The 15,642-nt window shown below is 48.0% G+C and overlaps 1 protein-coding gene across 8 annotated transcripts; it reads left to right on the top strand.

Annotated features, from left to right (window-relative positions):
* The first annotated feature begins 8,738 nt into the window (after positions 1-8,738).
* MRPL52 (mitochondrial ribosomal protein L52) lies at positions 8,739-12,900 on the top strand. Of its 8 annotated transcripts, none has more exons than XM_053594294.1 (5): positions 8,739-8,787; positions 8,895-8,952; positions 9,029-9,096; positions 11,317-11,381; positions 12,725-12,900. In XM_053594294.1, the coding sequence occupies exons 1-5, from the start codon at positions 8,760-8,762 to the stop codon at positions 12,875-12,877; spliced, it is 372 nt and encodes a 123-aa protein (XP_053450269.1). In that variant the 5' UTR covers positions 8,739-8,759; the 3' UTR covers positions 12,878-12,900. The 8 variants fall into 8 exon arrangements, with proteins under 8 accessions (XP_053450269.1, XP_053450275.1, XP_053450271.1 ...); XM_053594300.1 differs by having other exon boundaries at positions 11,317-11,388; XM_053594296.1 differs by having other exon boundaries at positions 8,748-8,791; positions 8,892-8,952.
* Positions 12,901-15,642: the final 2,742 nt, after the last annotated feature.

The raw sequence follows: 15,642 nt of genomic DNA, 5'->3' as shown, positions 1-15,642 counted from the left end.
CCCTTCATCCGAAGATGTGAGAGGCAGCGCAAAACCTAACAAAAGGGAGGGTCGCTGAACTCATTCAAGAAAAGGAATCTGGGCGGCGCCTGTGGCTCGTGAGCAGGGCGCCGGCCCCATATACCGAGAGTGGCGGGTTCAAACCCAGCCCCGGGGCAGCGCCTGTGGCTCAAGGAGTAGGGCGCTGGTCCCATATGCCGGAGGTGGCGGGTTCAAACCCAGCCCCAGCCAAAATCCACAAAAAAAAAAAAAAAAAAAAAACCAGCCCCGGCCAAACTGCAACAACAAAAAAAAAATAGCCGGGCGTTGTGGCCGGCGCCTGTAGTCCAGCTACTCAGGAGGCTGAGGCAGGAGAATCGCCTAAGCCCAGGAGTTGGAGGTTGCTGTGAGCTGTGTGACGCCACAGCACTCTACCGAGGGCAATAAAGTGAAACTCTGTCTCTACAAAAAAAAAGGAATCTGTGGTCGGCCCGGTGGTTCACGCCTGTAATCCCAGCACTCGGGAAGGCTGAGGCGAATGGATTGCCGAAGCTCACGACTTCGAGACCAGCCTGAGCCAGAGCGAGACCAGTCTCTAAAAACAGCTGGGCGTTGTGGCCGGTGCCTGTGGTTCCTCGGGAGGTTGAGGGAAGAGGATCGCTTGAGCCTAGGAATTTGAGGTTGCTGTGAGCTGTAATGCCACAGCACTCTGCCCAAAGGTATAAAGTGAGACTCGTCTAAAAGAAAAAAAAAAAGGAATCTGGAAATGTTTCACCAAAAAGATGGCTTATAAACAGTACAATTACCTTTTGAACGATCCAGCTTTGGCTTTTTTTGTTTTGTAGAGACAGAGTCTCGCTTTATCGCCCTCGGTAGAGTGCGGTGGCATCACAGCTCACAGCAACCTCCAGCTTTGGGGCTTAGGCAATTCTCTCCCCTCAGCCTCCCGAGTAGCTGGAACTACAGGCACCCACCACAGCGCCCAGCTATTTTTTGTTGCAGGGGCCGGGGCTGAGTTTGAACCTGCCACACTCAGCATATGGGGCCGGCACCCTACCCACTGAGCCACAGGCGCCACCCCAGCTTTGGCATTTTTGAAAGCCAGTGTTGCAGCTCTGCAGACAACCACAAAGAGCCACCCGCTTTCAAGACCAGTCTGGTGGAAAGACATGGAGCTTAAGGGACTTTCCAGCCACCAGGCAAAAAGAAGCAGTGCAGCCCAAGTCATAATTTGCCTGTCTTGAAGGCTAGGACATTTAACACAGAATTTACCCAGTACTGAGTTAGCAGAGATTTGACAGGTCTGGGGAAAGAAGAGACTATGTTACAACAAATTATGTAATTAGTAAGGAAATAATATGCAAAGCAGAGTATTGTGTGGGTGATTTATAGGCTTTAGTTCTCTCATTTCTTTGTCTTTTCTTTCTGGTTTTTTTCTTTTTTTTTTTTTGAAACAGAGCCTCAAGCTGTCACCCTGGGTAGAGTGCTATGGCATCACAGCTCACAGCAACCTCCAATTCCTGGGCTCAAACGAGTCTCCTGCCTCTGCTTCCCAAGTAGCTGGGATTACATGCGCCCACAATGCCCGGCTATTTTTTGGTTGCGGCTGACATTGTTTGACAGGCCTGGCTGGATTCAAACACGCCAGCTCAGGTGTATGGGGCTGGCGCCTTAACACCTTAAGCCACAGGCGCCAAGCCTAGTTCTCTCATTTCTTGAGTGAGTTGAGTGATTTGATCTTCGTGCCATCCTAAAGGGGAAGATAATGAAAGAATCTCAAACAATTCCCACTCCTCTCCACAACTTCTTCACTTCAGAATTTTGTTTCCTGCAAAAAGAGGAAGAGATTGCAAAACAAAGTGGAATTGACTACCCAGAGTCAGCTTCACTTGTGTTCCTTCTCCAGCGTCATCGTTATTAATCACACGTTAAACGTCCCCCAATTTTCCAGAGCAATAAATACATTTGTGCAAAAGCAACTACATAAGTACAGACCCACAAAACAGAAGGATGTTAGACAAAAACATGAGTGGATAACAAAATGTTACAGCCAAATAAAATATAGGCATGAAGCTAGTGAAAGTCAAAGGAGAATTAAGAGAGGAAAGACATGAAGCTCAGATGCCTAATGCTTCATATTGCTCTTAACTCCAGTCTTTGCCAGATGAAGTCCAGAGGTTAAAAGACATTCAGTTAGGGTGACAAAACTGGTTTCCTGTGGCTTCTAAGGCTGTTGAAGTCATTGAGGAGTGCTGTCCAGGTGCCAGACGCCCTCCCTCCTACAGTATTCCACGAGGTCTCTGAGAATGCTGATGATGTTAGTTGTCAGCACTCTGTTTTCTCAAAATCCTAACCCACATTTCCTGCTATTTACAACCCACGAATTGTCCCCTGCCACATCACATTAACCACGTCAAGGGCTGAACTCGTCTTCCTTCCAGAGACCCTTCCCCTCCCAGATTTCCCAATTCCGGTCAAATTTCCCATCCTCCGGCTCTGGCTCCTTGACTCCTACAGCTGTTAAATAAGTGCACATGTCGCAGGGAGTGGTAGCTCACGCCTGTAATCCTAGCACTTGGGAGGCCAAGGTGAATGGATTCCTGAGCTCACCAGTTCAAGACCAGCCTGAGCCAGAGCAAGACCTCGTCTCAAAAAATAGCTGAGGGGCGACACCTGTGGCTTAAGGAGTAGGGCACCGGTCCCATATGCCGGAGGTGGTGGGTTCAAACCTAGCCCCGGCCAAAAAAAAGCAAAAAATAGCTGAGCGTTGAGGTGGGTGCCTGTAGTCCCAGCTGCTTGGGAAGCTGAGGCAAGAGAATCGTTTGAGTTCAAGAGTCTGAGGTTGCTGTGAGGTATGACGCCATAGCACTCAACTGAGAGTAACAAAGTGAGATTCTGTTTCAAAAAATAATAATAATAATTGCACATGACCACTTGCATGCTGTGTTCATATTATACCTATTATTTGTTCACCTAATATACATTTCCTTTTCTATGACTATGCAAAGTGATGGCATCCTCCTTGTGTATGAACTACTAAAAGTTAGGAGTGTTACTGGTTCAATTCCTTTATATAGTATAAGTGTAAGTGGTTGTGCCAGCCTGTCATCTTTTCTGTCAATCATGAATGTTGGTCCCCAGGTTATTCTTTGAGCCTTTAGCTTCTACTATTTGATTCCCCAACTGTAAACTATGGGATTCCAGTGCTTCTACCTCAGCTGTCTTTCTCAGGACCAGCCAAAGGCTCAGAGTGACAAAGCTGCTCAATCCTGTAATCCCAGCCTTTGGGAGGATGAGGTAGGAGGATTGCTTGAGGCCAGCAGTTCAAGAGCAGCCTGGGCAGCATAGCAAGAAACCATCTATAGCCCCACCCACCCACACAAAAAATAAATACACAGCCAAATACTGGTTCTATTTCCTGATCCCTGAAAGCTACAGGCAATCTCTATAATAATTGCTTCCTGAACTGTTTTACCTACTTTACAGGTTTATTATGAAAATCTTATGAAATAACTGATGTGAAAGCAATTTGTTAAGTAAAAATGAAGTGTATGACTGTACAATAGTAGTGGTCCTCTTTGTCTTATTTCCCTTGCTTATTTTTTTTAGTCTATCTGTTGGCTTCTAGCCAAGTCTCTTTTGTTCCTATCCTCTCTTCTTGTTTAGCCATAGCCTGTACCATTCTTACTGTTATCAAAATAGCTGCTTATACTTCTTAAACCAGGATCCACCCTTCCCCTCTTTCAAAGCACAATTCAGAGCCACCTCCTGTGGAAAAACTGCCCAGTCTTGCAGAAGGAAATGATAAACTTCCAGATAGATTATTACACAACTCCCTCAGGTTCCTCTAGGCAGCATATATTGAAGTGTCTAGCCTAGAACACAAGCAAGGGGCTCTTTTATAGGAGGGTTACCATTTATATGGCACTTTCATTCACATTATCACCCTTAAAATGTTTTCACAAATGTGATATACCAAGATTTTTTTTTTAATTTGATTAAGAAATAATCCTTGGCTTGGCACCCATACCATAGTGGTTACAGTGCCAGCCACATATACCAAGATTGGAGGGTTTGAACCCAGCCCAGGCCAGCTAAAACAACTGCAATAGAAAATCGCTGGGGCATTGGGGCGGGTGCCTGTAGTCCCAGCTACTTGGGAAGCTGAGGTAAGAGAATCGCCTAAGCCCAAGAGCTAGAGGTTGCTGTGAGCTGTGACACCACTGCACTCTACTAAGGGCGACAAAGTGAGACTCTGCCTCTAAAGAAAAAAAAAAAAGAAATTAAGGATGGGCCAGGCATGGTAATGCATGCCCATAATCTCGGCACTTTGAGAGGACAAGGCAGGAGGATCACTTGAAGCCAGGAAATTAAAAGCAACCTGGACTCGGCACCTGTGGCTCAAGCGGTGAAGGCGCCAGCCACATACACCTGAGCTGGAGGGTTCAAATCCAGTCCAGGCCCGTCAAACAACAATGACCGCTGCAACCAGAAAACAGGTGGGCATTGTGGCAGGCACCTGTAGTCCCAGCTACTTGGGAGGTGGAGGCAGGAGAATCGCTTTTGAGCCCAGGAGTTGGAGGTTGCTGTGAGCTGTGATGCTATGGCACTCTACCCAGGGTGAGAGCTTGAGGCTCTGTCTCAAAAAAAAAAAAATCAATAAATAAAAATACACCCTGGTAACACAGTGAGGATCCCAAATCTACAAACTATACAAACAAAGAAAAAGAAAGAAATGATCAGCCTAGGAAACAGCAAGACCGCTCTCTCTAATAACAATAGAAAAACTAGCTGGGTGTTGTGGCACATGCTTATAGTCCTAGCTACTCAGGAGGCTGAAGCAAGAGGATCATTCAAGACCAACAGTTTGCTGTGAGCTAAGACACCACGAAAATCTACCCAGGGCAACAGACTGAGTTTTTTTTTTTTTTTGTACAGACAGAGTCTCACTGTACCGCCCTCAGGTAGAGTGCCATGACGTCACACAGCTCACAGCAACCTCTATCTCTTGGGCTTACGCGATTCTCTTGCCTCAGCCTCCCAAGCAGCCGTGACTACAAGCGCCCGCCACAACGCCCGGCTATTTTTTTGTTGCAGTTTGGCAGGGGCTGGGTTTGAACCAGCCACCCTCGGCATATGGGGCCGGCGCCCTACTCGCTGAGCCACAGGCACCGCCCCAGACTGACATTCTTGTTTCAAAAAAAAAAAAAAAGGGCAGCACCTGTGGCTCAAAGGAGTAGGCTGCTGGCCCCATATGCCGGAGGTGGCGGGTTCAAACCCAGCCCTGGCCAATAACTGCAGAAAAAAAAAAAAGAAAAAGACGGTAGATTGCTTGAGCTCAGAGTTCCAGATCAGCTTGAGCAAGAGCAAGACCCTGTCTCTCAGAGGCGGGGTGCAGTGGCATCCTAGCACTCTGGGGAGGCAGGTGGACGGCTTTAGTTCACAAGTTTGAGACCAGCCTGAGCAAAAGCGAGACCCCATCTCTACTAAAAATAGAAAAACTAAGGCAACAGGATCACTTGAGCCCAAGAGTTGAAGGTTGCTGTGAGCTATGATGTCATAGCACTCTACCCAGGGCGATAGCTTGAGACTCTGTCTCAAAAAAAAAGAAAAAGAATGGGGCGGTGCCTGTGGCTCCAAGGAGTAGGGCACCAGCCCCATATGTCAGAGGTGGCGGGTTCAAGCCCGGCCCCAGCCAAAAACTGCAAAAATAAATAAATTAATTAATTAATTAAAAAGAGAAAGAAAAATGAAAGATAAATAACTTCTCAAAGGCAGTACTGACTAGCAAGTGATAAAACGAGGGAAGAAGTCACAGATCAGGGTATGCAACTTATTAGTACCTACTTCACAAGATTTTTTTTTTTTTAAAGTATGTTTAGACAGATCTTTTATTTATTTATTTATTTATTTTTGGTTTCAGCCAGGGCCGGGCTTGAACCCGCCACCCTCTGCATATGGGGCCGGCGCCTTACCAACTGAGCCACAGGCACCACCCCTACTTCACAAGATTATTGCAAAGATTATGTTGGGCGATGTGTGGTGGTGGTAGCTCTTATAAAAATGGAGTTAGGGGGCAGCACCTGTGGCTCAAGGAGTGGGGCGCCAGTCCCATATGCCGGAGGTGGCGGGTTCAAACCCAGCCCTGGCCAAAAACCACAAAAAAAAAAAAAAAAAAATGGAGTTAGGGCTCGGTGCCTGTAGCTCAGCAGCTAGGGCGCCAGCCACATACACCAGAGCTGGCAGGTCCAAAACCAAACTGTGCCGGCCAAACAACAATGACAACTACAGCCAAAAAACAATAGCCGGGCATAGTAGTGGGCTCCTGTAGTCCCAGCTACTTGGGAGGCTGAGGCAAGAGAATCACTTAAGCCCAGGAGTTGGAGGTTGCTGTGAGCTGTGATGCCACAGTACTCTACCCAGGGTAACAGCTTGAGGCTCTGTCTCAAAAAATAGATAGGCTCAGCACCTGTGGCTCAAGTGGCTAAGGCACCAGCCACATACACCTCAGCTGGCAGGTTCCAATTCAACCCAGGCCCACCAAACAACAAAGACGGCTGCAACCAAAAAATTGCTGGACATTGTGGTGGGCGCCTATAATCCCAGCTACTTGGGAGGAGGTGGTAGGAGACTCACTGAGCCCAGGAGTTGGAGGTTGCTGTGAGCTGTGATGCCATAGGGTGACAGCTTGAGCTCTGTCTCAAAAATAAATAAATAAATAAATAAAAATAGAATGGAACGGGCAGTTTCTGTGGTTCAAAGGGGTAGGGCGCTGGTCCCATATGCCAGAGGTGGCGGGTTCAAACCCAGGCCCGGCCAAAAAAATGGAACTAAATGATCAACATGCATGTGCGCATATGGTAGTAAATTCAATGGAAATCAAGCAGGTGGAAGGAGGGAAAGAGGGACTGGGGTGTGTGTGTGTGTTTGTGTGTATATATACATATATAGATAGATAGATAGATATAGATATAGATATAGATATAGATATAGATATTTTTTTTTTCTGAGACAGAGCCTCAAGCTGTTGCCCTGGGTAGAGTGCTGTGGCATCACAGCTCACAGCAACCTCCAACTTTTGGGCTGATGCGATTCTCCTGCCTCCACCTCCCAAGTAGCTGGGACTATAGGTGCCCGCCACAATGTCTAGCTGTCTTTTGGTTGCAGCCATCATTGTTGTTTGGCGGGCCAGGGCTGGATTCGAACCAGCCAGCTAAGGTGTATGTGGCTGTTGCCTTAGCTGCTTGAGCCACAGGCACGGAGCCTGACCGATATATTATACCTACAGAGCATGTCTCTCTCTTGGAGAGAGACACAATTATAGCCTTGACTCAAACTGTACAAGAGTAAAGCAGGTAACCAAACCATTCCTGAACATTCTGAAATTCAAAAATAATTTTTAAGAAATTTTAAAAGGATAGTGAACATGTGTGGTTTTGGTCTCCATAGAATCTCCTGTGCCTAATACAGTGCTTCTCATACGGAATTTCTTTAGTTTTGTTGGATAAACGAGTGAAATATGAAACCAAAAATTTCTGATTTACTTACTCTAGACTTCATCACTTCTTTTAGTCTGGAAAAAATATGTTACAGTTATGCGGGAGACTGCAGAATAAAGTAATGTGTTTATTACTTCTCTGAGATCAAAGTCGCTATCAATTTCAGTGGACTACAGACTACAGGAGGAAGGTTGTGAGAATAGTTCACAACGGTTCGCTCTGAGGAGACATGAATTCCCCTAAAGGTGCGATCACCACTGAAGATTCATGCGCAGAACAACAGTTAACTCTTCCCGCAGGAACCTGGGTCTCGAGGGTGGCACCTGTGGCTCAGGAGTAGGGCGCAGGCCCCATGTACAGAGGGTGGCGTGTTCAAACCCAGCCCCGGCCAATCTGCAACAGACAAAGTAGCCGGGCGTTGTCCCAGCTACTCAGGAGGCTAAGAAAAGAGAATCGCCTAAGCCCAAGAGCTGGAGGTTGCTGTGAGCTGTGACGCCACAGCTCTCTACCGAGGGCGACAAAGTGAGACTCTGTCTCTAAAGAAAAAACAGCTGGGGCGGCGCCTGTGGCTCAGTGAGCAGGGCGCCGGCCCCATATGCCGAGGGTGGCGGGTTCAAACCCAGCCCCGGCCAAACTGCAACAAAAAAATAGCCGGGCGTTGTGGCGGGTGCCTGTAGTCCCACCTACTTGGGAGGCTGAGGCAAGAGAATCGCTTAAGCCCAGGAGTTGGAGGTTGCTGTGAGCTGTGTGAGGCCACGGCACTCTACCAAGGGCCATAAAGTGAGACTCTGTCTCTACAAAAAAAAAAAAAAAGAAAAAAGAAAGAAAAAACAGCTGGGGGGCGGCGCCTGTGGCTCAGTCGGTAAGGCGCCGGCCCCATATACCGAGGGTGGCGGGTTCAAACCCAGCCCCGGCCGAACTGCAACCAAAAAATAGCCGGGCGCTGTGGCGGGCGCCTGTAGTCCCAGCTGCTCGGGAGGCTGAGGCAAGAGAATCGCTTAAGCCCAGGAGTTGGAGGTTGCTGTGAGCTGTGTGAGGCCACGGCACTCTACCGAGGGCCATAAAGTGAGACTCTGTCTCTACAAAAAAAATAAATAAATAAATAATAATAATAATAATAAAAACAGCTGGGTCGCAGTTTTGGCTCTCATTTCCGTACAATAACCCAAGATGGCGCGGCCCATGATTGAAAAGTAGATTCAAGATGGCGGCTTCCGCCTTCCCCTGAGGCATCGCGCTTGCCCTCGAGGACACGCCCACTTCCGTCTACTTCAAATCAGCATGGCCCCTTTAGGGATTATGCTCTCGAGTGCGTAGGTATAGGGTGTGTGGGCTCGGGAGCCGGTGGGGGTTGGACCCGGGACCCCAAGCCGGCTGTGCGGTCTCTACCCCAACCCTGCCCCACTTTCCCAGCAGGTGTCCGTAGGCTGCACTGCAGCGCAGCGGCTTGGGCAGGCGGCCAGTGGCGACTCCAGTGAGTGCTGGGATGAGGGGATGTGGGAGGCCAGAAGCTGAGTCAGGTCCTCATCGAACTGTTTTTCTTTATCAAGACAGGGCCTGGCTGCCAACCCCTCCGGCTATGGGCCCCTTACGGAGCTACCAGACTGGTCGTACGCAGGTGAGCGCGGATCTGACAGTTAACTCTACTTAAGATTTTCACCCAGAGGGAACGCCCCTGGACTAGGCTGGGGAGAGGTGTCAGGGTGGGGACGTGTCTGAGTGAAAAACTATTGAAATTTTATGTGGAAAACGAGTTTGGGAAAGAAGCTCTCTTGTTTATTTTGTGAATTAAACTTCCACTAGGAAGGTAAATCTAGACAGAATCTTCTTGGCTTGTCTCCGGAGATAAGCAGATGGTAATTCTGACTTGGAGGTGGGAGAGATTGGCAAGACTTAACGTTTCTTAAAGGGGAGCATGGTTTTTAAAAAGCTAGGAAGTACGTGTGGTGAGTTCACCTCGAGAATTTGGTACCTAATGCAGGAAGAGCTCTTTGAAAGACTGCAGAAATGAGCGTCTTAGGGGGATAGAAGGGTGAAGATTGAGGATGGCAGGCTCCCTTTAGAAAGTCTTTTTCCGGCTCGGCGCCTGTGGCTCATGCGGCTAGGGCGCCAGCCATATACACCTGAGCTGGCGGGTTCGGATCCAACCCGGACCCGCCAAACGACAATGAAGGCAGCAACCAAAAAATAGCCCGGGCGTTATGGCGGGCGCCTGTGGTCTCAGGTACTTGGGAGGCGGAGGTGGGAGAATCGCGTCCAGCCCAGAAGTTTGAGGTTGCTGTGAGCTGTGATGCAACGGCAACCTGTGATCCACCCAGGGCGACAGCTTGATGCTCTGTCTCAAAAAAAAAAAAAAGTCTTTTTCCGGGCAGCGCCTGTGGCTCAAAGGGAGAGGGTGCCAGTCCCATATGCTGGAGGTGGTGGGTTCAAACCCAGCCTCGGCCAAAAACCACAAAAAAAATAAAAGTCTTTTTCCTTTACTGAGAAAGAATAGACATTATTGAAGGGAGGGACCTTAAAAAAGTGGAGGCTACTCCCCACTCTCCTTATGGGACTCCAGTGTACAGGCGGGAATATTGAGGCCTGTGGAAATGAATTGTCTGTGATCGTGCAGCTACTTAATAGCAAAGCCAGGACTAGAACTGAGCAGCGGCTTGTCCTCCTTCACAACACAGAGACCTGAGTAGTAACATCCTATTGGTATTTAAATTTTTTTTTTTTTTTTTGAGACAGTCCTACTTTCTTGCCCTCAGTAGAGTGCTGTGGCATCATAGTTCACAGCAACCTCAAACTCTTGGGCTTGAGTGAACTTCTTGCCTCAGCCTCTAGGCCCCCACCACAATGCCTGGCTATTTTTAGAGACAGTGTCTCCCTCTTGCTCAGGCTGGTCACAAACTCCTGAGCTCAAGCAATCCACCTGCCTCACCATCCCACAGTGCTAGGATTACAGGCATGAGCCACCACTCACTCCTGGCCTTAAAAGCTTATTCCTTTTTTTTTTTTTGAGACAGTCTCACTTTATCACCCTCAATAAAGTGCCGTGGTGTCACAGCTACAGCAACCTCCAACTCCTGGGCTTAGGTGATTCTCTTGCCTCAGCCTCTGGAGTAGCTAGAACTATAGGCGCTCACCACAACACCTGATTATTTTTTGTTGCAGTTTGGCCGGGGCCAAGTTCAAACCTGCCACCCTTTGTATATGGGGCCAGCTCTCTACCCACTGAGCTACAGGTGCCACCCTTAAAAGCTTAATTCTTTTTTTTTTTTTTGACACAGAGCCTCAAGCTGTCGCCTGGGTAGAGTGCCATAGTGTCACAGCTCACAGCAACCTACAACTCCTGGGCTTCAGCGATTCTCCTGCCTCAGCCTCCCAAGTAGCTGGGACTACAGGCGCCAACCACAATACGCAGCTATTTTTTGGTTGTAGTTGTCATTGTTGTTTGGCAGGCCTGGGCTGGATTCAAACCCGCCAGCTCTGGTGTATGTGGCTGGCGCCTTAGCCACTTGAGCTACAGGCACCAAGCCCAAAAGCTTATTCTTTTTTTGTGTGTGTGTGTGGTTTTTGGCCGGGGCTGGGTTTGAACCCACCACCTATGGCATATGGGACCAGTGCCCTACTCCTTGAGCCACAGGCGCCGCCCAACCAAAAGCTTATTCTTAATGGGTTTGTCATACCTTGTTCTTAAAGATGAGGACATATTTGAGGATAATTAAGCTACGACGTGTGTATAAAGTGGAAGAGAGGAGATTGGTTCTTCCCTTATTTCTATCACATTATTTAGACAAGATGGTGCAAACCCTCTTTTAACACTTGCCACTTCTGTAACTTCTATCTGTAGATGGCCGCCCTGCTCCCCCAATGAAAGGCCAACTTCGAAGAAAAGCCCAAAGGGAGCAGTTTGCAGTAAGTAGCTAGTTCCCCAGCCAGGACTACCTGTGTGTAACTGGAGGGATCATAATTGGTCTTAAACTGTGTTGCACCTAATCTAACATATATCTCTCATACAAGGTTTTAATAGCCAAAGGTGTTTTTGTTTTGTTTTATTTTGAAACAGTCTTAAGCTGTCACCTTGAGTTGTAGTTTTTTTCTTTTTTGGCTGGGGCTGGGTTTGAACCCACCACCACTGGTATATGGGGCCGGCACCCTACTCCTTGAGCCACAAGCGCGGCTCATGCTGTCACCTTGGGTAAAGTGCTATGACATAGCTCACAGCAGCCTCCACTCTCGGGTTGAAGCAATCCTCTTGCCTCAGTTGTTCTATTTTTAGTGTAGATGGGGTCTTGGTTTTGCTCAAGCTGGTCTCAAACTCATGAGCTCATGGTATCTCCACCTACCTCGGCCTCCCAGAGTGCTAGAATTACAGGCATGAGCCACCGAGCCCAGCTAACAGCCAAAGGTTTTTGTTTGTTTGCTTTTTGGTTTTGTTTTTTTCTCTAAGATAGGGTCTTACTGTGTTGCCCTGGCTCTAGTACTCAAGTACAGTGACATCATCATAGCTCACAACAACCTCAAACTCCCAGATACAAGTGATCCTCCTGCCTCAGTCTCGTAAGTAGCTGAGACTACAAGTGCACACCACCACACCATGATAATTTTCCTACTTTTTGTAGAGACAGGGTCTCGCCATGTTACTCAGGCTGGTCTTGAACTCCTGGTCTCAAGCAGTCTTTCCACCTAAGCCTCCAGAGTGCTGGAATTACAGCTTTGAGCCTCAGTACCTGGCTACTATCAACGGTTTTAATAGCCCCATGAGAAGAAAGGAAGAAAGCGGGGCCAAGCAAAGTGGCTCATGCCAGTAATCCTGGCACTCTGGAAGGCCGGTGGATTGCCTGAGCTCACAGGTTCGAGACCAGCCTGAGCCAGTCTGGGTGTTGTGGCAGGTGCCTGTAGTCCCAGCTACTCGGGAGACTGAGGCAAGAGAATCACTTGAGCCTAAGAGTTTGAGGTTGCTGTGAGCTATGATGCAACAGCGCTCTACCCACAGTGACAAAGTGACAGTCTGTCTCAAAAAAAAAAAAGAAAGGAAGAAAGTGGGGTACTCCTAGGGCAGGAATAAGTAGTAAACATCCTGCCTCCCATTTTGCTGTCTCCCTTCTGCTTTCCATGCCAAGCTTGGACCCACCTTTTTGCCAGTCAACTGTGTCATTTTCCAACTGAAACCAAAGCTCTAACTTTGTGAGTAATAAAATATATGATAACAGCATTTAAGCCCCAGATGTTATCCACAGTTTTCCTGTCTGTTTCAGAGACGAGTCGTACTGCTGTCACAGGAAATGGATGCTGGATTACAGACATGGCAGTTCAGGCAGCAGGAGAAGTTGCAGGAAGAAGAAAGGAAGCAGAAAAATGCTCTTAAACCCAAAGGGGCTTCACTCCAGAGCCCACTTCCAAGTCAATAAAAAATAACTCTTGCTACCCTTCCCCAATCTGTCCCTAGCTTTTTTTTCTATCACCTTGATGCCTCATGCCAGCCACAAGAAATCTTTTGTGTTCCCTATCTGTCTTCAGGGTGAAAGAGCTTGGACACCAGGAAGAACAGGCTGTAAGAGTACCGCCTGGGAGGCTTGGCTCAGTGCCCTCAACTGTGCCTCCTTTCAGTTCAGCTGAATCTTGTTCTAGGGTAGGATTTTTTTACTCCTTTGCAGGCCATAGTCCCGGGCCCAACTATGAACAATGGCAGCTCTGGAGACATGACAAGGGGACAGTAGTTTTTCTGCTTTTTTTTTTTTTTGTGGTTTTTTGGCCGGGGCTGGGTTTGAACCCGCCACCTCCGGCATATGGGACCAGCGCCCTACCCCTTTCAGCCACAGGCGCTGCCCTCTGCTTTTTTTTTTTTATAGACAGAGTCTCACTTTATCACCCTCAGTAGAGTGCTGTAGTGTCACAACTCACAGCAACCTCTAACTCCTAGGCTTAGGCGATTCTTTTGCCTTAGCCTCCCCAGTAGCTGGGACTACAGGCGCCCACCACAACGCCTGGCTATTTTTTGTTGTTGCAATTTGGCCGGGGCTAGGTTTGAACCTGCCACCCTCAGTATATGGGGCCGGCGCCCTACTCAACTGAACCACAGGCACCACCCTAGTTTTTCTGCTTTTAGCTAGGCACTCAAGCCTGTAACAGCCCATACAAAGCTCAGGCCATGTTCATTTGGCATCTAATAAATGTTTTGTTTTGATTTTTTCTGAGACTGAGTCTCACTACATAACCCTTGGTAGAGTACCATGGCGTCACAGTTCACAGCAACCTCAAACTCTTGGGCTTACGTGATTCTCTTGCCTCAGTCTCCCAAGGAGCTGGGACTACAGGCACCTGACACAACGCCTGGCTATTTTTTGATTGCAGTTGGCATTGTTTAGCAGGCCTGGGCCAGGCTCAAACCCGCCAGCTTTGGTGTATATAGCCTGCACCCTACTCACTGAGCTATAGGCACTAAGCCCTAATAAATGTTTTGGTGAAAAAGGCTTTCTAGCTGAGGTCCTTTTCTTGGCAAGCAACTGGTGTCAGGTTTCCTGAAGTCGAGATATGTGGTCCCAGAGGATATCTCCATAGAGAAGGCTGATGTGGGAAGAACCAGATGAAGGTGTTGCATGTTCTGCTAAAAGAGTTGGGTTATGAAGCCTCTGATTCTGATTACATTCCACAGTTGACTGAAGTGGAGCCTGTAGCTCCCCACCCATTTGTATAGGGAAGCCCTACACAAGGACTCAGCCCTCTAATAGTTATTATAGGATAGGTATCTAATCCCTCCCATGTACCACCACAAACCTGAAAGCTGCCCAGTACTTGGGAAACCTTTCATTTTTTTTTTTCTTTTTTTTTTTTTTTTTTTTGTAGAGACAGAGTCTCACTGTACCGCCCTCGGGTAGAGTGCCGTGGCGTCACACGGCTCACAGCAACCTCTTAACCCTTGGGCTTACGCGATTCTCTTGCCTCAGCCTCCCGAGCAGCTGGGACTACAGGCGCCCACCACAACGCCCGGCTATTTTTTCGTTGCAGTTTGGCCGGGGCTGGGTTTGAACCCGCCACCCTCGGCATATGGGGCTGGCGCCCTACTCACTGAGCCACAGGCGCCGCCCGGGAAACCTTTCATTTTATTGATCATGGCTCCTCCCATAAATTCTGAAGGCAAAGGACCTTTGTCCCCATTCTAATACAGAGCAGCAGACTTATGCCACAAACATGCAATAGTTCCTGAGTCTCTTGGATTTCTGAAGCTTCCTACCTTGCCTATTTTCTGTCCACCTTCCTTTATTCCTTCTCTTGCTTTTTTCTCCTCTCTTCCTCCCCCTTACCTCCCTCCACTCTAGCTGACCAAATGCAATTCTTGAATCTTAGATTTTGCTGATGATTGAGTTTTCTGTCTCCCACACTTTTCCTGCTTCTGTTGTGCTGCTTTTCCAGATCTAGTTCTCAACCTCTTATCTGTCTCTCTTTCTCACCAGCAGCTTTAGCATGTCCTACCCTTTCCGTGCATACCTCCACCCTTTTTTTTTTTTTTTTGTGAGACAGATTCTCACTATGTAGCCCTTGGTAGAGGCTCTGGATCACAGCTCGCAGCAACCTCAAACTCTTGGGCTTAAGCAATTCTCTTGCCTCAGCCTCCCAAGTAGCAGGGACTACAGGCACCCGCCACAACGCTGGGCTATTTTTTTGTCACAATTGTCCTTGTGTAGCTGGCCCTGGCCTGGTTGCATACGGTGGGCACTGTAACCACTGTGCTAGAGACACCAAGCCAATACCTCCACTTTTTGTTCTAACAGTCAAGTAAGGACACTTTTACTCTTTAAGGAATTGCCTCCACTTCCAGTGGAGAGGTGGAACTAAACCCCAAAGTCCTAACTCCCAGGCCCTTCTTTTCCTGCAATTTCACCAAACTTGGTTAGCTTTTTCCCAGATTTGATAACCCCTCTTCTGCCCAGCCGGTTCTAATTTAAGAAGCAGCCAGATAACAAACAACAATAATAAAACGGAGCACGTTTGTCTTTGTACAAAGATGGAACCCTAATTCTGGTGTGGTTGAGGGGTTTGTTGTTGGGTAGCTGAATTTTGTTTCAGTTTGGATTTTTGGCAGAAGAGGGAGGGTGGGACGGAGGTGGTTTTCTACAAGTGCCAGCAGAATCCCCCCCACCCCAGCTTTTTTTTTTTTTTTTTGAGAAAGAGTCTC

This window comes from Nycticebus coucang, chromosome 6 (genome assembly GCF_027406575.1).
Source record: "Nycticebus coucang isolate mNycCou1 chromosome 6, mNycCou1.pri, whole genome shotgun sequence".
Taxonomy (NCBI): Eukaryota; Metazoa; Chordata; class Mammalia; order Primates; family Lorisidae; genus Nycticebus; species Nycticebus coucang.
The sequence above is the reverse complement of the archived record's forward strand: the minus strand, read 5'-3'. Positions and strand labels throughout refer to the sequence as shown.

Coding starts and splice junctions, on each gene's coding strand:
- MRPL52 (XM_053594293.1), top strand. CDS start 8,760: ATGGCCCCTTTAGGGATTATGCTCTCGA. Junction 8,953..9,028: donor GGCGGCCAGTGGCGACTCCA/GTGAGTGCTGGG, acceptor TTCTTTATCAAG/ACAGGGCCTGGCTGCCAACC. Junction 9,097..11,316: donor ACCAGACTGGTCGTACGCAG/GTGAGCGCGGAT, acceptor TTCTATCTGTAG/ATGGCCGCCCTGCTCCCCCA.